Source organism: Osmerus eperlanus, chromosome 2 (assembly GCF_963692335.1).
Source record: "Osmerus eperlanus chromosome 2, fOsmEpe2.1, whole genome shotgun sequence".
NCBI lineage: Eukaryota > Metazoa > Chordata > Actinopteri > Osmeriformes > Osmeridae > Osmerus > Osmerus eperlanus.
The window spans coordinates 6,015,604-6,038,370 of NC_085019.1; the positions used below are offsets into that span (position 1 = coordinate 6,015,604).

Genomic DNA, 22,767 nt, shown 5'->3' on the forward strand with positions numbered 1-22,767 from the left:
AGGGATTTCAACACAGCTAACCCAGCGAGAAGCTTTACAGAAATCATCATGTTATCGATATGGCGCATGGAGACTGACAGAGAGCTTTTTCGTGTGTGTGCGGGTGTGCTTGCGTGTGTGTGTGTATATGAAAAAGCGGAGTCTGCAATAATGCGCTGTTTTAAAGAGGGGACATAAAAGCGAGCTGTGTGCATTGAAAATGCTTTTAGTAGACGCACGCAGGAACGCTCTCTCTCTCTCTCTCTCTCTCTCTCTCTCTCTCTCTCTCTCTCTCTCTGCAAAAGTGAAATCTTGAGGGAGAGAGGGAAGGGAGTTGGAAGTGTGACCAAAGGAGAAACAGACGAAGCCTCTCAACTCCTATAGTCCATGGGCTGTGTGCCTGTGTGTGTTTGCGCGCGCGTGTGTGTGTCCACATCAGAACAGGCAGCGTCCGTGTGGATACGTGTACATGTTCATGTCATGCGTACCGTATGTGGTGTCGCCACATGAACACTCATCTGCGTAAGTGACCCGGTCTCCCCCCTGTTCTTTCTCTGCCCTCGACACCCCCCCCCCCCCCCAACTCCTCAGTGTCCTCCTCATGAGACCAGCACATTACGGCCCACATCCAAAACAACAGATGGCTTAAGGGAGATATGGGCTCAGTGTCAATACGGTCTCCTGCCGGCCACATTCGATCTAGGGTTTCACCGACAGTGAAAAGGATGTCTAGCTGCTTGACTCCTACTGCTGCTCAGCCATTTTAACCGCCGGCAACCCAAATGCCAATCACTTATCTCCACTGATCCGTAAGCACCAATCAGGGATGAATTGCCTGGCCTCTCAGGCCAAACCCCTCCAGTGGTCCTGGTCCTTCCTAAAGAGTAGCATAATTATCGTTCTTTATGCACTTGCTCTTCTGCAACTGAAAGCACTTCCCATCAGATCGCACAGTAGGGGAGGTGAAACCCTTTCACCATGCAGTGATTTCTTCAAAAGACATTATGTCGGAGCATAAATAGTGCAACCACTTTCTTTCCCGGAGCTGTTTATTTTTAAAAAAGCTTTTGGATTGAACAGGACCCTAGGCCCATAGCCAATCAGAGGGCTCGTTCAGGCCTATACATACATCCAGAAGATTACCAGACTGGAAGCTGTGTGGGAGAATCTGACATCTAACTGACAAATCCCACCTAATACTTTGCTGTCCAGCAAGCTGTAATAACTGGCAATCTGTACAGTTCCTGGTAATAGGAAAGAAGAGTGTATGTGTGTTGTGTGTATGTGTGGTGTGTGTGTGTGTGTGTGTGTGTGTGTGTGTGTGTGTGTGTGTGTGTGTGGCTTGTGGCTCGTTTCCACCAGGGAAATGTGTGATCCCTGCGCTGTTCCGTTGAGAGGAAACCTCCCTTGAGATGTTGACGGGAAACCTAAGTAGATCCTCACGTTAAGTGATACTCGTTCAAAGCTTCCCAAACTATATGTTCCTCTATTACTCTCTACTACATTTTCCACACTCCCAACGGTTCTTCAGCGTTCACCCCGTAGAGGGAGCCCGATTCCACACGAAACCCGCGCCGGGTCCAAGCAACAACCATGAAGTCTATTTGCCCGCTGCAAACCATACTGCGCAACAAAGCCAAGTTACTGCCAAAGGCCGAGTGCATGGACACGCACACACATCAGTCAAATAACAGAAAGAGGGCCACGGGCTTTTTTTGTGCAGTGGCCGGTTTGGAGAAGCACTCGGCAGGGAGTGTGCAGCGGAGGTGCAGTAACGTCCACAGAAACCACCGGGGGAGGTGCTATATGCGAGCGACGGGTACTTCCAAATCTAAAATTTAAAGCCTATATTTAGAGGTAAGAGAGAGGGGAGAGATAGGTGACTATAAGGTGGCCCTAAACAACAAAAACCTTTCAGAAGCCAGTCGATGACGATAGCAAAACGGCTGTACTACTGCATTAGTTGTCGAATTTCACATTGAGACAACGAAACCGATTTGAAGCCTGGGTAGAGCACTCGCCAACACGCAGACAATACCAAACCGCACGCACGGCAAATTGGGCTGCCTTCCATTTGAGGAAACGCGAAAAGTGCGGGAATGAAAGGTTCCAGTGGGTCAATGCATCCCTTGAGTACAGATTTCAAATTCAGATTGTGATTGATAAATAAATCATCTCCAGTCGGGGAAAGATGAGAGCCTTTCATTTGAAGCGCGACCGACACAGAGAGCCCAGTGCTCGTGCTCGTGTCCGTCGACACATTTTAAAGTAAGCTGCTGTAGGCTACAAAGGAATCTAGTTCCTAACTCACGGGCTGTTATTTTAGGCATCTTGCGTGTCCCCGACTTACCTATTGTTTACAAACATCTGGGGCAAGCAGGGATAACTCATAGGCCCCGTGTAGACTAATAAACTGGAAAGGTTGAGACTGAAGAGTAAAGGTAGTGTATATGTCCCATGGGACCCATTTGCCCCTCGTTTAGGTTTTGGCACAGAGTATGGAATTCAGTGACGAGGTGTCGCGAACTTAAGGTCCATTGACTTGCAGGGGCAGCCTTGACTTAACATCAGGGTTGTCTGGCAATATCAAATTAGCAATGATAAGACTCAACTATCGCTGATCCTAATCACAGAATCAACACCTATCCACTGTTGGCTGATGATCGCATTGCAACTGAATATGCAGCCGGAAAAGCACAAACCGCACCGTGTCCTCCATCAAAAACTTCTGCGCGCCACTTCAGCACTGGACAGCTCCACGACCCTGGCAGTTTCTGAACATACGCCTCCAGCTCATATTGCCGCTGTATGCAACCTCAGGCTACCGCAAACAAGTGCAAAAGTACTGCGGGTGCAGTCTTCCCCAAAACAGCACCTTTGCAGTTTATTCCAGTGTATGCAAGTGTGATTTTTGCTACCTCTTCACATTAACAAACGTAAACAGCTGATGTGTATATAATGGTTTTCACTTGTATGTAATAGTAAGCACGAGTTTCTAGTGCAGTCCAGGGCACGTCCTCATTTGTGAAGTGGGAGAGAGAGAGGTGTCTTCCGCGTGCACGCTATAGCATGTAATGCTCGGGGGGGGGGGGGGGTGCATGTGTATTTTACTGATGTGGTCTACAGTGAGCCCCGTGTTCTTTCATCGCACCATTAATCACGATGGGTGAGAAAGGGAGGAGGGCGCGAGGACAGAGGACCACACAGAGGTTAAACGTTTTTTTTTGGACATATCAAATGTTATCCACTCCCTCTAATGTACACGGAGAAACCTCTGCAGTACCATACTCCTCAAATCCCGTGGCTATAAGGGACCATGCGCAACATGGCTAATGAGCATTGGACCAGGGACCTTCATCCTCCAGGTGAATAACCTAACCTGTAGAAGCCTAGCCTGTGGAAATAAAATGAGGTCAGAGATAATGACACATAACATAGTCTCTGAAGTGACTCACAGTAACTACCACTGGCATCACATATGCCATGCATAATACACGTTTTTCTTATATACATGTGTGTTCGTGTATGTGGCTTGTGTGTGTGGATTAGAAGCATTTTCAGTTAAGATTAGGGTATTGCCAGCACACCCCGCTGCGTAAAGAGTGGTGTGTGTGTGTGTGTGTGGGGGGGGGGGGGTTCTCTCACAAAGAGCACCCATTCTGAGGAGACAGCCACGTGAATGGGCCGACGGAGATGTATGGTCTAATCAATAAACGGATACGCACATCCAAGCTTGCGAGGCTAAGCAAAAAAAAAAATGAGAGAAAGAGAGGAAAGCGACCCCATCCAATAGTTTTAGTGCTTTTACTCCCAATCGAAGTCTTAAAAGGGCTAGCACAAACATCCCCAAGCCCAACACCCCCCTTTCGTTCTTTCTCTTCTTTTAGACCGCTGCTCCTCGTGCTGCGCTGCAGCAGAAATCGGCGCGCAGTCAGCTACTATCGGCACTGCAGTGCTACGCTATAGCACAAGGAGAGAAGGGGGAGGGAGGGAGTAGAAAAGGGGGGAGTGGAAAAAGAGGGGCGCTCTGGAACGATAATAAGCAATCCAGCGCGCACCCCTGCATCCGTGATAATAAAACAGCTAGCGTGTCACTGGTGATGGAGAGTTAGAAGGATTCAAGGGTGGCACCGAAAAGTGATGACGACATTTTGCCTACCCGCTACTACACTCTTCAGTTGAGCAGCTTTCTGAGATTCAAACGGATTCGGGGGCATCTTCTGTCAATTATATAATCGATGCAATTGAAGGATTTCCTCCAGAAGCCCTGTTTATAAGACTCCCACATTCTATCACACATCCCGGGGTCTAAAATAATTCTGGTCTATTTCAGTTTATAATTCCACGCTCACAGTTTATCATTACCGGTATTTAAGATTTTTTTGTGGATTCATAAGGACTCCTGCCCTTACCTACTGATCAGCTCAATTGGAATTTAAAACATGTTTCTGTCATCTGTCATCTTTTGTCATAGCTGCCAGAAATCCATCACACTTCCCTCCCCTCTCCTATGCCGGTTCCAGATCCCTCTAAGATTAGTAGGACTACATGCCTCTACAGTAGACCAGACCTCCTCTACAGTAGACCAGACCTCCTCTACAGTAGACCAGACCTCCTCTACACTGGAGACGTGACCAAAAGGTCACCCTTAAATCCAAATCAACCTCTTTGCCAGGAGGACACAAGGATTACACCGTCCACCCACTGGCTTTTAGCAGACCAGAAAGCCTTCCTTTTGAGTGGTCCATGACACAGGTATGAATGGGGTCTGTTGACCCTGCATCTATCCAGGCTAAACTAGGAACCAGTCAACACCCACTGGTCAATGAGCCATCTTCCTGGGTCCGAGTCAATGAAGGAATACACTTTAACACACAATAATCCAGGTCACAGCTCGTCTATGTCTCCGTTTAATTGATATGGATTTTAGAGACAACTATGCATTGGGATTGTGGAGGCATATTATGGGATGGAAGAGAGAAAGGAAATAGGGAGGACTAGAGAGGATGTGTGATGAGTTTCTTGAGTAAGAAGAAACATTTGGACTTCATACCATGAGACTGTGTAAAAACGATTTAAAGGAGAATGTTAAACAAACGTTGTATGCTAGTGTGGCACATGACGTCAATCTCCCCTGTTTTGACACAAACAAACAACCGATTACATTGCTATATTGGCCGAGGCCTGTTATATCGGTGTACAGCATGTTTTATCCACGCCTTCCTACCTGCTTCAGTTCAACAGATCCGCCTCGCTTCAGCTCTGCTAGGAATACGTACCTCTGTAGATTTAGCCTCAATCTCTCCTGGTCCCAATCCATACTTCAACATAAGGGTGCTGAAAGGTCTAAATACAAGTAGCTATACCTCCCTTAGATCAGTTAGACACTCACAGTCAAACACATTCCATCCATGAGGATACCTTCCTCACGTTGATGACTCCTATCTGGCCTATTCCTAATACTGGCTCAATCTGTTTCATACCAGGAACAGTGTCCTGGTAGACATAGAGTCACAGTCACTGTGTGCAAATGTGTGAAGGTGTTAATGGTTGTCTGGGCTGCAGGTGTGATACACACAGAACAATGGTTGTAACAAGTAACACATTAGGTCCAAACATTTAGAATCTGGAAATCATCAATATAAAAGTAATAGTATATGGTATATTCAGTAACGGTAACATAAACTGGCTGGTGGCCTGTATAGATCTTGTAAACACTATAATAGTTATACATTGTTGAATGAAAGCCAATGCCTGCATGAGTTCAGGGGGCCTACAAGGCCTCCAGCGTTCTCTGCAAGGTCACCATTGAGATGGGGTCCCCAGGACTTGATGCTGCATGACCTCCGTTCCAACTAAGCACTGTCACCAAACAGGCTGTGGTGTAATGCGCTGACAATTCAATCAACAGGATTACCCATGCAGTCATCCAAATTAGGACTACAGTTTACTGCTTGCATAAGGATGTTAATCTTTGCCAGTTCGCCTGAATGTTGGGGGGGGGGGGGGGGCATTCATAGGAAGAGAGAGAGAGAGAGAATGATCGCCCAATAGATAGAGTGAGACAGACAGTGTGTGTGTGAGAGAGAGAGAGAGAGAGAGAGAGAGAGAGAGAGAGAGGAGGGGGGGGGGGGGACAGACAGTGAAAGGGAGCGAACAAGAGAGGGAGGGAGAGAGAGACTGAAAAAAGGAGAGCGAGAGTGAAGAGAGTGAAAGGAAAGGATGCTGAGAGATGCGCACCAGGTTAGGCCAAGTGACCGGTAGACAAGTGCGCAATGTAATGCGCTAAAAGAGACGTATGCGCTCATCGGGAGTGTATATATATATATTATATACATATGTCGTATTTCACGAACAATCAAAAGGATTTAATCAAGCATGGGAAATGGGGGGGGGGGGGGATGCAGTAAACTGGAGTCGCAGCCATAACAGGAGTAGTGCGTAAAATGGAAAAGGAGAACGAGAGGGTTTGGGGACGAACTAAGAGGTAGAACAGCAGTGCACCTTAACACTTCAGATTCAACAGTCCCACACTGGACGGCGTAGATCTAACTTTTGGAGAAGTCCAGCTCCTAGTAAGAAGCTGGAACTAGTGTTTTGCATCCAATGCATGTGGCTACTTTAGGAATGAGTTAGGGAATAACTTTTGAAGTGATTATGCAGGCAGGGACATTTTTTACTAGACCACCTGACACCGTATCTAGGGCCATTCCATTCCATTCTAGGTCATGCAAATTCAAGGGGACTTACCCGGGCTTGTTTGGATGAATAGGGATCCTCAAAAAGTGCCCACATAAAGGGCTGCCAGACAGCCCACCAACTGGCCTTGCGGCCGTCCTCTTGCAGGCATAGCCGCTTCAGGTCCCCGTCGCCTCCGGTCAAAGCTGGATCGTCATCCGGAAGCTCCGGTTCGGGGGTTTCAAAGCTGTCCAATGCTTCTTCGGCGTCCCTGTGTTGCCGGTAGTTCATCCAGCAGCATGCTTCCACGTCCGTCTCGTCAATGCCCCAGAAGGCGAGCTCCTCTTCGAAAGAGCGGACCGCACACATTGTTGGGACAGTGCAGCTTTCCTGTGCGGTAATAGTTGAGTATGAACGCAAAGGTGGCAGGGTGGCGATCAAAGAAGAACTCGTCGGATTTGGGGTCGTAGTCGAAGTTGCTAAATGCGTCCGGTTCGGTGAGCCATGATAAGCGGGTACCAGGGAGAGTTTTGAGGGTGCTCCGATAGGTCTCGTGTCGCAACCCTCCACAGTTTATCACAATTTTCTCGCTGTCTGGCGCACAAGTCATGTCTGCAGTGTAACATGCTTTATTGGACGACTTGTTCCCCACCCCTGCGTCCTTTCAACGAGGAGGCACACACCGAACTGAAGAGAGAGGGACAAGAATGGAGAGGAGCGAGGACGAAGGGAGAGGAGCAGGGTGGAGGGGGTGGGAGGAGTCAAAGAGAGGGAGAGAGAGGTAGAGGGAGAGAGAGAGAGAAGAGAGAAGAGAGAGGAGAGGAGGGATAGAGAGAGAGAGAGGAGAGAGAGAAGAGGAGAGAGAGAGATGAGAGAGAAGAGAGAGAGAGGTATAAATAATTATACGCGTGATTGAGTTGAACATCATTTTCATTTTCTTCAGAAAAAAGAAAACATCCCAATTTACTGTAGTAGACATACACCAGCCATCTACAACTAAGGTTACAGGAGTTGAAGCAACGTTGACAGTTTTGTGAAAACTTACTAAAGGAGCATCTGACCTTAGATTTGAACTTCATTGTAGTTTGCTCAGTCCATAGAGCAAGTGTTTTTGGGAAACTAGGGCATTGTAATGTGTAGCTATGAATGAGCCTAAATATCACACAGGAACAAGTTGAGCAACATTATTATAGCAATTCAAAGGAACTGTAGTTATTTAAACTAAAACAAAGAAACATGTGTGGACTGCATCAGAACTACTGAAGCTCAAATGAGTACATATAGACTAACCTAGTTCTCGACGCTCTCAGTATCACACAGCTGGTTTCCATCAGCTAATCACATCGCTCCCCAGTCTCTTTCTGCAACCCAGGCACCTCGTGGGGATCTGCTGAGCTCTGGGAAGCCCGGCTGAGAGCCCAGACTCCTCTGCCACACCCCTGAGCTGGCCTGCCTGCCTGTCTGCCTGCCTTCCTCACTTCCCTTCTCATTCCTTCCCTTTTCATCGTTCCTTCCTTTATTCCCACTGTTCATGTTCAAAGGCTAGTTCAATTAAAGAAGGTATTTCGAGTATCGCTCCCCACCCAATAGTACATATTTATTAATTCATTAATGATGAATATTTGAATGTAGTGGGACCTCAACCAACAGTGATCATGATAATGTGTGATTTCAGAATAAACAGGTGTAACAGACCCTTCCGACCCATAGACATAGCCTGAGTGCAGTAATCTTTCAGAACTAGAAATAATGACTGAGTGGAGGCAACTTCAACCATAGCAGTACCAACATGTATAGCAATGCACATACACACACACACACATAGCTCTCTCTCTCCTCTCTTTCTTTCTCTCTCTCTCTCTCTCTCTCTCTTCTCTCTCTCTCTCTCCTCTCTCTCTCTCTCTCTCTCTCTCTCTCTCTCTCTCTCTCTCTCTCTCTCTCTCTCTCTCCCCCTCGCTCTCCCCATCTCCTGTATCTTTTCAGCATAGCCCCACACGTTCTGCTCTGCCTTTCACTGTCTTCCAATCTACTAAAACACTTTCTTCAATTAGAGCAGAGCCAGATGAATATGACAGTGATTCACGCCCACCCCCTCCCTCCTCCCTCCATCGACTTCTCTATCACACTCCCTCTCTAAGTTCCGGGCCATCCAATGGGAGAGAAGGAAGAGTCGAGGGGGAGGAGGGGAAGGGGGTGGCTACAGGCAGAACGATTATTTGCTGAGCTCCACAAAATGGGGAGAAAAGACTGCAGACCATTAGTGTAACCTGCTCTCTCTCTCACTTTCTCTCTCTTTCTTTCCCTCCTCTCATTTTCCATCTCAAATTCTGTTGCTCTCTCCATTCCTCTCCCTCCATCGCACCACTATTTCCCCTTATCTTTTCTTCTCCCTATGCCTCAGTACGGGTCTAATATGCCATCCATTCAGTACAGTCTGTTACTCCTGTATTCACCCCTTATATGTCCATGGGACGTTCGCTCTGCACGATGCTTTGACTTCCAGCTCTCTAGTGAAGACACACTCACACACCGAGAGAGAGAGAGAGAGAGAGAGAGAGAGAGAGAGAGAGAGAGAGAGAGAGAGAGAGAGAGAGAGAGAGAGAGGTGAACTGTAAACAGAGCGCAGGACTGAGTGAGTGAATGGTCATCTGCTGCAGTGGAAACGAGAATGAGACTGCCTCTCTCTTACTGCCACCTCTGTCTCTGAAGCTACCTCTGCAGTCTTTCCCTCTCTTTGTCTCTGTCTTTCGCTCTCGGTTTCTGAATAGCCCTGTCATTCCAGTCACATTTTGTCCTTACCCTACACACAAAGTACTATACATGCTCAACTCTTGCTCCTCCCTCTCACTATCTCTCTCTCTCTCTTTCACTCACCCTCCTCCCTCCTATTCTCACTCCAGTTCCGCATAACGGAATCAGATTTCATTGGATGAGATTCCTTCTCTCTATTCCGTAGCGTCCCCTCTGTCACCCTCTCTCCTGTTCCTTATCTCTGAGTTTTCTCCCCTTCTCTGTTTATGTCCTTTACCTGCTCCAGTGACGGTGCCTCACTCATCACATTTACTGCCATTTTCCCCTCTCCCGTTCTCCTTTAAGTCTACTTCTATCTATTCGCTATCTCCCCATCTCTCCTCCCCGTGTCCTTTCTCTTCCCTGTGTCATCTCCCACATCTTTCTACCTCCCCCCCCTCTCTCTCTCTCTCTCTCTCTCTCTCTCTCTCTCTCTCTCTCTCTCTCTCTCTCTCTCTCTCTCTGTTATTCTCCATTAGTTCAAAGCCTCTCTCCCTCTCTTCTCCTGATGTCCTCTGTGCTGCCATCTCATACCACCACTTCATTAAGTCTGGGCAAACTGCCACACCAGGGTCCAGCAAGGAGGAGGGAAGCCTGATGAACAAGGGAGAGGGAGGGGGCAGCTTTATTCTAAGTGTAGAGAGGGAGATGAAGGGAATATTTATGTAGGCTAAGGCCTGCAGTTTCTTTGGTCCTATAGGTCTGAATAGCCTTGCGGTTGGGTTCAGTGCCATGGACAGCTTCTTAATCCTACCACAAAGCGACATCTGGTTGCATCAGCCGGGGGAAAAGGTATCACAAGATATTTATTTGTTTGCTTGGGAGGTTTTGTAATGAGCAATGCCTGACAATGAGCATGACAATGGTCATGTGTTAATATTGCTCATGTCAATAATGTTTTATGCATCTATGAGACATCACAACATAAAATATAAATTTATAAGGTGTAGACTCTACTAATGTAAATCATACTTAGTTAAGGTACAAACTGTACTATTTTTTTTTAGAATATGACAATATATTACAAACCATAATTACAAGTTTTATCATTGTAGCTCACAAACATGATCAAACTTAAGCTCATTTCTGCTGTGTCTGATTCATTACATTCTGACATTCTCCTTTAAATATTGTAATGTCAGTCATTTGAATGATCATACCCAAGAGATCATACACTAGACAAAGACGTTAAATTGTTCGCTGTAAATTTCAGCACCATCGATAGCTCTGTCCTGTATGATGACTCGGTGAATAAACTATTTCTCTCTCTCTCTCTCTCTCTCTCTCTCTCTCTCTCTCTCTCTCTCTCTCTCTCTCTCTCTCTCTCTCTCTCACACAATCTCTTTTTCTCTTCATCTCTCTCACTCTCTGTCTCTCTCTCACTCTCTCTCCCCCCCACACACACTCAGTTAATTAAGTTAACATGCTGAGTAAGGTGATATGAAGTCCTTCACCGTATGAGAATGATAGAGGGAGCAAGCAGAACATGCACAAGCAAACACATACACACACACACTTTCTATTGAGGCAGGTTATAATACAATGACTAAACGAACAAAAGTACAATAAGTTGTGACATTGCACCATCAGACAGAATAGTGGAGGATCAGGAATAAGAGGAGGAAAAAGAAATAAAAAATCATTGATAGTCTTGTAACAAAAAAAGCTAAAAAGGTAAATTATACATGATATGTTGACACATAAAAAAGATAGAGGGAGTGAAAAGGAGATGGAGGGAGAGAGAAAGAGAGGGAGGACAAGAGTGGGATGAAGAGAGAAAGAAAGAAATAGACAGTGATAAATTGGAAGGTATGCTGACTGAGCAAATAAGCTTCCACTGGAAAACAGGAAAATCATCTGGGAAACATGATCTCTAGAGAGAGAGAGAGAGATAGAGAGAGAGAGAGGGGGAATGAAAGGGATAGAGTAAGAGAAAGAAAGAGAGGGAGGGAGGAAGCAAATGAGTGAGGGACGAAAAGGTAGAGACTAAAAGACAGACAGCCATAGAGAGAGAGAAAGAGAGAAAGAGAAATCAGAGCAATAGAAAAAGAGGGGGAACAAATGCACTGCTACAAAAAAGAGGGAAAGGGTTAAGGAAAGAAAGAGAGAAGGATGGTGTGATTGTAGTGGAGGGAGGAGGGACTGTGTGTGGGACATCAAAGAGGAGAAAAAAAAGAGAAAGAACATATACCTGTAAGAGGAGAGTGAGAAGCAACAATGATATTGAGGAGGATGAGGAATGTTGTAGGATACAGTTGAGGAACTGCATCCAGACAATCCAGATGTAGAGAGAGAGAAGGGGGGAGAGAGAGAGAGAGAGAGAGAGAGAGAGAGAGAGAGAGAGAGAGAGAGAGAGAGAAGAGATCCGTCTACATAGATCTGTCTTACATCAGTATCTGACTGCCTTGTGTGCTGTCCTGAATCTGCATCTCTCTCTCTTGCTCTGCAGTGCTTCCCATTATCCTCCCCCACCTCCTGCGATGTAGTGCACAAGAGACATCTAGGGGACATTCATGAGTACTACGGGCCCAGAAAATACTGCAGTCCCCCCCCCCCCACACACACACACTCACACACACTCCCTCACTATCATTCAGATGTAATAATTGACTGCCTATTTGAATTTGGCAATCAGCAATCCCGGTGAATGTACAAAATATTACTGTGATAAAGAAATGTGTGCATGTTTTCATTGTTTGTTCATGGTTGCTCATGTGTAGTACTTACTTTCTCTTTGGCCCTCTCTCTCTCTCTCTCTCTCTCTGTTCTCCCCGTGTCAGGACTATGAATGCTGTGCTCTCTTGCTCCCGAAAAACAGTGTTGATGAATGGGCAACTAGAACCCGAGAGGGAGGGGTGGAGAGAGACAGGTACAGTATGGATGAATAATAAATAGAGAGGGAGAATAGAGAGAAACGCTCAGGCAAACAAACTCACACACAAGCGCACAGACTCTGCGACAGGAAATTAATGACCTGGAGCAATCCTTTGGTGGAGAGAGAACCTCTCTCTCACACATACAAATACACATTACAAACGCAGCTATCCTCAATCACAAATTAATCTGTGTACATCTGATACAGTGCTGTAGTGGAAAATACCCCCCGCACACATACACACACACACAGACCAATCCACTAGGGTTTGTGGTTTGACCACTAGGTCTATAAACAATGTTCTCCAGATACAGTATGAGAGAGAAGGGGAGAGATAGAGGTGAACAGAGAATCATAGAAAGAAGAGAAGGATATAGGAAAGAGGATGAGACGTGAGAAAGATTTGGTAGAGAAGCCCTGTCAGTTCTGATTCCAGTCAGTCTATTCCCTTATTTAGACCTAATAATATTCTTTAGATAGCTTGAACCCACCCCCCTCTCCCTTCCACTCATCTCTCATTGAAACCTAATTAATAACACTGCCCTTCCTGGTTAATTACCTCCCCTTTATAGTCCTGCGTTATGTGCTCGGGGATTACAGAGAGAGGGAGTGGGAGCAAGGAGGAGGGGTCGAAGGAGGGATATAACTGTGTTAAGCCAAATCACATGTGAACTTGATGGAACCTATTCTTAGTGGTTGGAGTGAGATAGGAGATTGGGAGGTTGTGAAGGTGGACAATGGGATTGTTGATTGAACAGTCCAGCATTATACTAGAAACAGGTGTGCGCCGTACAGACAAAGCGCTGTCTATTTCTAAGGCCCTGCATGAGTTTTAGTAACTGATGGAATTTGTGTGTCTGCCTGAGTGCAAGTGTGTATGAGTGTGTGTGTGTGTGTGTTGTGTGTACTTGATTAAACCAGAGCATTAAGTCCTCTGATCAAAATACACAAGGTTATTTTCTAGGTTACTACTCCCCATCTAGAAATGGGAGAACGCACACACACACACATTGCGACTGGACTGGTTTTGGCTAATGTGTTAGCTGTGTGGGTGAATACAAACATGCAGTTAAATCACTGACAGAAGAATTAATCAGATGTTGGCACCCCTCAATCACTATTATTTTTATATGTTGCTTATAGTCCAATAATAATATCACCTTACATCGATAAATCAATGAGACCACCCTGGCCATCCTCAAATGCTGCCAGGGTGTTTATTGCTCATCTCATTGGTGATCAAAAAGACATTGATAAATGTGATTTCTTGTGATGCTGACCCAAAAAACAAAAACAAAATGACAATAATAATAATCTTTGAGAAAACATTATTTTTGAGCTCAAACATTGTGGCCCCAACATTGTGGCCCCTTCATCCTCAGACCAGCACCTTCTTTTTCCCTCCGTAGGTTTGGCTCTCTGCCAGGTACATCTTGGGGACCTCCAGGATGCTCCTGAGGAGCCCTCTCTGGGCCCCCTCAGCTCCATCCCTGGCCTGAACTGCTGCACTCCCCCACCCTTGCATGGCCCCCAATTGTGGCCCAGTGGGGCCAGGCTGAGGGGCAGGAACAGTAAAAGAGCTGCGGTACACACTGTACTTCCCTGCATAGGGCAGTGTCACAACAGGAGGGGGCAAACGTGGGCCACAGGACACCCTGGGAGGGGCCTTGTGGGGCGGCAGGTGGCTGTGGGCGGAGCTCTTTAATAGGCCGAGGCGGGAGGGAAGGGCATCCAGGCTGGCTGGGGTGATCTCAGACCTGAAGGAGGGGTGGGAGAGAGAACGAGAGAGGGTGGGAGGGTGAGAGAGGGTTAGAAGTTGAGGACAGGGGGGGTTGTTCATAGAACAGACACTGAAAGGGGCACCCCCCTGTCGTGTTATTCTTAAATAACAAGCGTGAGTCAACTGTTATCTTCAAACGTGACTTTATTGTAAGCCTGGAACATTGGCCTCAAGCCTCTCACTCCCGCCCCTGTGTCACCGTAATCTGACTCCCCCTATACACAACAACCATCTTACAGATACCTATCCATTGGGTTCCTATTTATATCTACATCTAAATACATATTTTATTAGAGACTACATATTATATACAATAATACCCCACCCCACCCCGCGCCCCCCACCCCCAACTCTCTGGAGAAAAAGGCACCTGCTATAGGGTCTGTAGTCCTCATGAGAAGTGCTGACAAATGGAATCCTTAAACTTGGTACATGATTCAGCTGTCCATGAATTGTCTAGAGAAAGAAAAAAAAACATAGATAACATTTTATACTCCATTCAGGACTAGTAAAGTATAGGCGATTGTCTTTAATATCCCCGAGAGGGTAGTCTGGGTTACAGCCAGCAGTAAAGAATAATACTACATATATCACATGCATAAACACTATACAGTGTAAAAAAAACAACAGTGATTAATATCAAACATTGCAAAGCCTGCAGTTACATAGCATAACAAAAAACAGTCACATGACCATGTTAGTGCAAATAAAGAAGTGGGTCTTCCCAACATCTAACTCCATCCTTCTTGAAAGATAAACTCAGTAAAAGACATTTTATCACTTCCATCCATCAATTACAGACACAGTATGAGAGTCTGACTTCTAGATGGCTATTTGTGCTTCCTCTCACCCTGAGTGTGTTATAGTTGTCCAGTTGGGGGCACTCTTGAGCTGCCAGGCCCTTGAAGCTGTCCTGCATTTCACTCACTGGTCGGGAGAGCAAACGGACCGATTCACAGTTCCTTAGCTGAGGGCAAAGAAGGATGCTTTGGATATCTCTGGCCTCAAACCTTAGTAGATACATCCATCAGGTATACACTTCGTATGTAGGCTAAACACTTTATTCAAGTTGACAACAACATTGTCATGTTGTAGAATATTGTAACATGAGATAAAGTCAACCTCTGCATGCATGCAACACACACACACACACACACACACACAGACAGACAGACAGACAGACAGACAGACAAACATGCATGCACACAAACACACAGACACGCACAGAGAAACACACATGCACGCATTTATGTGCAACTCACCTTTTGGGACAGCTCATTTATGTAATGGATGTTCCAGTGTGGTGGGGCCCGTGGGTACCGTGTGGTGGCCAGTGGCCCTGTAAGAGGCTTGCTGTTATAATCAGTGCGCGAAGTGACAGAGAAGCGATTCGCATCTGAGACCAGTGGCAAGCCCTGGAGGACAGGGGGGAGAGGCAATCCCTAAGGGGGGAGAGAAACAGCAGCCGAAATAGGTGGTTGTGTAGGGTAGTGGTCGATTCTATCCAATACTTGAGTGTAGAGTTAAATAAACAATATTTTTGTTAACTTATTTCAGTTGAAAAGTGTTTTGAGAATACAAACCTTGCGACTCTCGACAAAGAATGGCGGAGGCTGCGTGTAAATGTGTCCGATTCCACTGCTTGTCTGCCTGACTTTCTGTAGCTCTTCCATTTGCAAACCCGTTGCAAGAACGTCACTGCTGTGAACTAGTCAAAACACATTTACCGTTTAATAATGAAACAAAGAGGTTATAAGTATCTATGGCGGCATTTATACACGGGAAATGGGCTACCGGACGTAAATAAAAATCGTAATAAGCAGCTGTAAAATGAGATGTCAAAAGTTTCCTTTTAGCCCTTGTTAGTTTAGCACCCCGGCGTTGTTTAGTTGTCGTCATGGAGATACAGGAAGATACTGTTCGCTGGTGCGCGAGTTGGTGCCATGTTCAATTTCGCAGAGGGCACCATACCTATAAAGTGGCGTTACGCTACTATGCATGCTAATAATGTATTTAAACCCACAAATAAAAACCGTTAAAAAATCGAACTAATGAGCTTGGTGCCATGGGAGCAATTAATTAAACATACAGTAACTATTTCAATTGTGGTGCTCCAATAATTGCTATTGATTAGATTAGATTTGGTTTTGGACCTAGTTTCTGGATTTCATATTCCCTGTAAATCCTTGTGTCTTTCTAACCTGTGTGTAGGGTTCTGTGTAAACTCCACAGATACAGCTCTTGTCTGGTGAGAGGAACCGCCTTCTAGACACAACCCCTGCAGGGGTCTGGATTAATAGGGTACTGGTTTATAGAGGGGCAGGGAATTGTGAGGGAAGGAACAAGGCAGCTTAAGGGAGAACACTGGTCAAGGATCTTCTGTTTTTCCACTAAACCTATTTATTTGATGCACTTCCAAATCATTATCTGTGCTGAACTCAGACAAGCTCACCCAGCTCCAGGCCTTCTATGGGACAACGTATGGGAATAGTAGGCAGTGCTTTATTATACAAGTATATCAGTGTGAATAATTTAGAAGGTAACCAACACTGGAGTACTGTGGAACACTGTCTGGTGTACACATCAGCGGTGTTGTGGAGCAACCCTTCTTCCAATGGTTAAATCGCAATTACAAGAAGGATATGTGTATGATAGATGCAACTTATGGGTTCTGAAATACATTTGTAAGAGGATCACAGCTATATATGTTTAGAAGTTGGAGCAACTGTTCAGTCCTCATATCGTTTGTCTTTGGACAAAATCTATGTGAGGCCTTCGGTTGAATGATAACAGCCTTATCATTTAACTGAACTGAGTAAGTCATTAATTTACTCTCAGTGTGCTGGCTGTACTGGTTGGTCTTTGTTACTTATCAAAGTAACTGTGGTGTTGTCACAGTTAATCGTGATCATAATGGTGTCTTTCACAAGTCTATGAGTTGAGCACACAGAGGCTGATTGTGTGCAGTGGGGATGTAAAGGGCTGATGTTTTATGTGAACTTCTATTTAAAAGCTCATCCCTACACAAGGTGTGCTGTAGGTGTTGCTAACAGTCTCATAATCTGTCAGAGCGTGAGATCCAGCCCATCTGTGGAAGAGAATGTGGGCGTTAGTGACGCACACAAACACACACACACAATCACACACACGTGCAAACATAGTGTTTTATGGAGAAACATGATCTGACTGTGTCCACATTTTTCTTTGTCTCTCTCATCCCGTTATTACTTGTTCACCTGGGCTGCATTTCCCGAAAGCGTCGTAAACCTAAGTTGATCGTAGAATCCATCGTATGACGAATCTTAGTTTTATATTAGCCTACTCCTTACGAGCATGTTTGGGAAACGCATGTAAGAAATATCGATGGTTTCATTATTTTGCTCGATCGTTGCTACGATCCATCGTTATCGGGAAACGCAGCCCTGGAAGGTGTTCCTTAGCATTTCCACATCCTGCAGATAATGGAGGAAGAAGAATGAATAATAACATGGAATCTAATGCTTATGGTGTACTCAAAGACAAACGGAACAACATCAATATATTGGTCATGTCTGGGTTTTAGTTCCGTTTAAGTTCTCCCAAGTCACTTCCGCACTGTATCATAATACAACAATAGGAGTCTGATCAGGAGCCTGATTGAGGGGTCGTTAGACTGACAGCATGAGTGTTGAGGATGAGACAGATGGTCATTTCCAACTCTGCCTACAATGAACAACTGTCTGACATTACTTTGTGGCAGAAAATACCATCAGGATTCAAAACTGAGAGAGAGGGATAGCTTGTGTACACTTCTGGGTTCAGTATGATTTGAAATGTGTTTAGTCTGTTCGTTTAGGCTGGTACTAATGCAGGAATAAGTTCACTATTTCACTCTCCCTCTGTCTAGCTTTATCTTTGGGGCCTGGACTTGACCTTCATCTACCGTTTTTCATTTCTCTTGGACTGGGACACATCTGGAACCAGGAGGCCTGTTTGCTCCCACAACTAAGAGACAGAGAGAGGAGAGAGCAAGTGGAAAGGAAGGAGGAAGAGGACATTTTGGAAAGAGAAACCCTGAAACAGAGAGAGTACATGAGATAAATGAAGAGAAGAGGAGAAAGAGAGACAATGGGGAACTGGGAGATGTCAAGCAGGGGGCTGGGTGGTGGTGGGGGGAGGGGGGGAGGGATTTTCTTATGAATCATTTAAACTAATAAAGAGGCTTTTAGACTGAAGTCAGATGTTTGCTTTCTGCTAAACCTGATAATTAAGTGCTTGTTCTCAGCCTCTGACTTGAAGGTTTTTAAGTCTGTTGCAGGTATATATCAAAACACAAATCTTTTACAATAGAATAGAAGAAATGTCATATAAAAAAAGTAGAAATGTCATATAAAAAAAAGGAATGTATACATGTATATCTTGGGTATCTTAGAATGAAGCAAGTGCTGGGGCAAATCTAGACTGTGTATCAGTCTGGTGGGGTGTCAGGTGACTGAGCGGTTAGAGAATCGGGCTAGTAATCAGAAGGTTGCCAGTTCGATTCCCGGCTGTGTCAAAAATGACGTGTCCTTGGGCAAGGCACTTCACCCTACTTGCCTCGGGGAGAATGTCCCTGTACTTACTGTAAATTACTAAATGTAAAATGACTAAATGTGTATGTCTACCCCAAAGTTCAGAGAAGCCAAGGCCACTTAGTGTAGTCTAATTAGAGATAAGAACACTCAATACAACAAATACATCATGTTTAATGGAAGACTGAATAACAGAATCTCACAGAATATCCAGATGTTTCTATTCCTTGGTTTTACTTATGTATATGTTTAATTATGCATTGACAAACTGCCTGAATTAACTTATAAGAGCATCTGTACATCAGGAAAACTGGGTCAGCAAGCTAACTTTAATTAGTTAAATAACTATTTCCTTGATTGAAACTATACCTTGATGGCTGGATCATGAAAGCTTTAGCTTGGAGATTTTTTTCTCATCACAGTAGGGAACTAATTTCCATAAGACATGATAGAAGTTACTAAACCGTTTATTCTCTGGCACTGTGATGGGTAAATATGAAGTTCTTGATATTAATGTTCCATGCAAAACAAAGGTTTTAAGGAGTTCAGTTAAATTCAATTTTTATTCAGTTAGAATGAACAAAGGTTCGAAAAGGTTCTGGACCACCATCCGGCAACTCAGGAGGGGGAAGCAGTGCACTGTCAACGCTGTATATGGTGGGGATGGTGCGCTGCTGACCTCGATGGGGGACGTCCTGGATCGGTGGAAGGAATACTTTGAAGACCTCCTTAATCCCACCAACACGCGTTCCGACGTGGAGGCAGAGTCTGGGGACATTGGGGGGGCCCTTCTATCGCTGGGGCTGAGGTCGCCGAGGTGGTTGAAAAGCTCCGCGGTGGCAAGGCCCCTGGGGTGGATGAGGTCCGCCCGGAGTTCCTTAAGGCTCTGGATGTTGTAGGGCTGTCTTGGTTGACACGACTCTGCAACATCGCGTGGACATCAGGGACAGTGCCTCTGGACTGGCAGACCGGGGTGGTGGTTCCCCTCTTTAAAAAGGGGGACCGGAGGGTGTGCTCCAACTTTAGGGGGATCACACTCCTCAGCCTCCCTGGGAAAGTCTATTCAGGGGTGCTGGAGAGGAGGGTCCGTCAGATTGTCGAACCTCGGATTGAGGAGGAGCAATGTGGTTTTCGTCCTGGCCCGTGGAACTGTGGACCAGCTCTATACCCTCGGCAGGGTTCTGGAGGGTGCATGGGAGTTCGCCCAACCAGTCTACACATGTTTTGTGGATTTGGAAAAGGCGTTCGACCGTGTCCCTCGGGGGCTCATGTGGGGGGTGCTCCGGGAGTACAGGGTACCGGACTCCCTGATCTGGGCTGTTCGGTCCCTGTACGACCGGTGCCAGAGTTTGGTCCGCATTGCCGGTAGTAAGTCGAACTTGTTCCCGGTGAGGGTTGGACTCCGCCAGGGCTGCCCTTTGTCACCGATTCTGTTCATAACTTATATGGACAGAATTTCTAGGCGCAGCCAGGGCGTTGAGGGGGTCCGGTTTGGTGACCTCAGGATCGGGTCGCTGCTTTTTGCGGATGATGTGGTCCTGTTGGCTTCATCGGGCCGTGACCTCCAGCTCTCACTGGAGCGGTTCGCAACCGAATGCGAAGCGGCTGGGAATCAGCACCTCCAAATCTGAGGCCATGGTTATCGACCGGAAAAAGGTGGAGTGCAATCTCCGGGTCGGGAGGAGATCTTGTCCCAAGCGGAGGAGTTCAAGTATCTCAGGGTCTTGTTCACGAGTGAGGGAAGGATGGAGCGCGAGATCGACAGGCGGATCGGTGCGGCGTCCGCAGTGATGCGAGCTCTGCATCGGTCCGTCGTGGTGAAGAAGGAGCTGAGTCGAAAGGCGAAGCTCTCTATTTACCAGTCGATCTACGTTCCTACCCTCACCTATGGTCACGAACTGTGGGTAGTGACCGAAAGAACGAGATCGCGAATACAAGCGGCCGAAATGAGTTTTCTCCGCAGGGTGTCCGGGCTCTCCCTTAGAGATAGGGTGAGAAGCTCGGTCATCCGGGAGGGGCTCAGAGTAGAACCGCTGCTCTTCCGCGTCGAGAGGGGCCAGTTGAGGTGGCTCGGGCATCTGATAAGGATGCCTCCTGGACGCCTCCCTGGTGAGGTGTTCTGGGCACGTCCCACTGGGAAGAGGCCCCGGGGAAGACCCAGGACACGCTGGAGGGACTATGTCTCTCGGCTGGCCTGGGAACGCCTCGGGGTCCCCCAGGAAGAGCTGGTGGAAGTGGCCGGGGAGAGGAAAGTCTGGGCCTCCCTGCTTAGGTTGCTGCCCCCGCGACCCAGAAAAGCGGAAGATGATGGATGGATAGAATGAACAACATCATTCATTCTTGTTCTGTCTCTGAAGTCTTACCTCTTATGTTGTCTGCAGTATTATTGATCATCTTTTGATGATGTCCTTTGATTAAGGGATGATTCATGCTGCCCCCTCATTGACACTGTCCATGATTTGTCAATGGGGTCTGATTGACAATGAGACCTGATTGCAACAGGATCTGGGGTTCCCACGTAAAACTTAGACTTCCATCCACTTTCAGACTTGCATCATGTTGACAGGTTCATGTTTTAGAATGTCAATGCCTGCTAATGAGGACAATATGATTGAAGCTATTATTCTTCAGACATTTTCAGTGTCCTCAGACATGAGACATCAGCCTAGCTAAGATGAACCACGTGACCCCTATGCATCTGCTGTCTTACCCAGAGACTGAGAGAGACAAACAGCCTTCTACTATAGCCCTGGGTGGAATTGATCCGGGCAGAGAGCTACAGTCTCATCTCACTCATCCATATCCAGCATTGACCCCAGTGCACTGTGGAGGAATGAGGCTGGCCACCTGACACAGAGGATGATGAGAGCAGACACATGGCTCTATGCTGATTGGACAGTTCTCACCAGTCACATCGTGTTGTATGTCATGGAAAAGAGGTTCATCAGCTTAGGGGAATGAAGAACAAACACAATTTGTGTGTCTGTGCGTGTGTGTCTGTGTGCATCATAGTGTATACACAGTATAACATATATTGACATACATAAGGTGTGATTTGTGTATGACTTCCGCTGTAGATAGTGCGTTTGGTACATGCAAGACACTGACACACAGTGTAAAAAAAAGTTATGTGAAAAGTGGTCATTCAATTTATTTTTTTGTAAAATTGGGTATGGTTACTGTTAGGTCACATAACGTCTAGGGGAATACCCCCAGTCATGAGTGCGAATGCTTCCTGTTCTTTCGACTGAATTCACTTTTATCTTGTACACCCAGTTATCCTTCATCCGTATTCGGACATGGGAAAGGAACGTCAGAGGTGTACAGTTTAAACGAGATAAACAAAAGATGAACAATAAATTGTCATGGTGTGTCATTTATCGTCGTTGGGAATGGATCAGATGGTGTCAAACAATTGGTTTACTCACCAGTTGCGCACATGAGTGGGGCCTATTTCAAGCGTGAGAAGAAATGCATATTTTATGTGGTGCAGGGCGGAGCATCTACTAGTATAAAAGCTGAATGCAGATGTGACTCAATAGACATCACTATTCAAAGCTGAAACCTCAACTTTGATAAGGCCGTAGAGCAACGTGTTTCCAAAAGTTGTTTGAAAATTTTAGGACTTGTTGAGTCAGTGAGTGTGAGCACATTTTTCCGTCGGTTTTTGGAGATGGAAGTTCTGAAATGTGGGGTTGTAGTTATTGCAGTCTTGATCCAGGTGTACGGCGCTCTGGGGTCCCCGGCTACCCGCGAAACAGGAGATGTCTGGGCGATTGAGAAATGGCAGGTAAAGAGTGCAAGTCTTCTACACCGCAACAACTTCTAGTTCAGAACCTTGGACAGCAGCCATTCTGTGTGTGGGCGCCAATTGGATTTATTTATTATTATTTTTCTGAAATGTCAGGTCATGGCATTGACAGTTAACTTGATAAAACTAGTTTCATAAAACTTAGGTTGGTATCTGGTGAACTGTTTAACTACTGTATCTTAATTTGATCTTGAGCGGACGTTGTGTGTTGATTGTGAAGGGTGACCCTTCGGAGAGAGGAGTGATTATCCGCCTAGCAGATCTCATTAAGCGGTCTAAATCTCAACAGTTCCACGGACTTATG

The 22,767-nt window shown here is 46.0% G+C and overlaps 2 protein-coding genes across 2 annotated transcripts in view; both read right to left on the bottom strand.

Moving 5' to 3' along the window:
* LOC134009059 (potassium voltage-gated channel subfamily C member 1-like) overlaps positions 1 to 7,334 on the bottom strand; it is a 42,067-nt gene extending 34,733 nt beyond the window's left edge. The window contains 2 exon segments of the mRNA XM_062448748.1: positions 6,730 to 7,008; positions 7,010 to 7,334. Of these exon segments, the coding sequence (XP_062304732.1) occupies positions 6,730 to 7,008; positions 7,010 to 7,267 (537 nt within the window). The 5' untranslated portion in view covers positions 7,268 to 7,334.
* A 6,238-nt stretch (positions 7,335 to 13,572) lies between these two features.
* zgc:193811 (uncharacterized protein LOC559801 homolog) lies at positions 13,573 to 16,012 on the bottom strand. Its single transcript, XM_062482967.1, has 5 exons — positions 15,686 to 16,012; positions 15,365 to 15,544; positions 14,953 to 15,069; positions 14,473 to 14,558; positions 13,573 to 14,079 (listed from the first exon to the last, which is right to left on the bottom strand). The coding sequence occupies exons 1-5, from the start codon at positions 15,773 to 15,775 to the stop codon at positions 13,701 to 13,703; spliced, it is 852 nt and encodes a 283-aa protein (XP_062338951.1). The 5' UTR covers positions 15,776 to 16,012; the 3' UTR covers positions 13,573 to 13,700.
* Positions 16,013 to 22,767: the final 6,755 nt, after the last annotated feature.

What these genes read in the sequence shown, in the direction of transcription:
- zgc:193811 (XM_062482967.1), bottom strand. Translation starts at nt 15,775, where the DNA reads ATGGAAGAGCTACAGAAAGTCAGGCAGACAAGCAGTGGAATCGGACAC. An exon ending in TCTTTGTCGAGAGTCGCAAG is followed by an intron (nt 15,545 to 15,685) that starts GTTTGTATTCTC and finishes CTCCCCCCTTAG; the next exon opens with GGATTGCCTCTCCCCCCTGT. An exon ending in ACAACTATAACACACTCAGG is followed by an intron (nt 14,559 to 14,952) that starts GTGAGAGGAAGC and finishes TTCTTTCTCTAG; the next exon opens with ACAATTCATGGACAGCTGAA.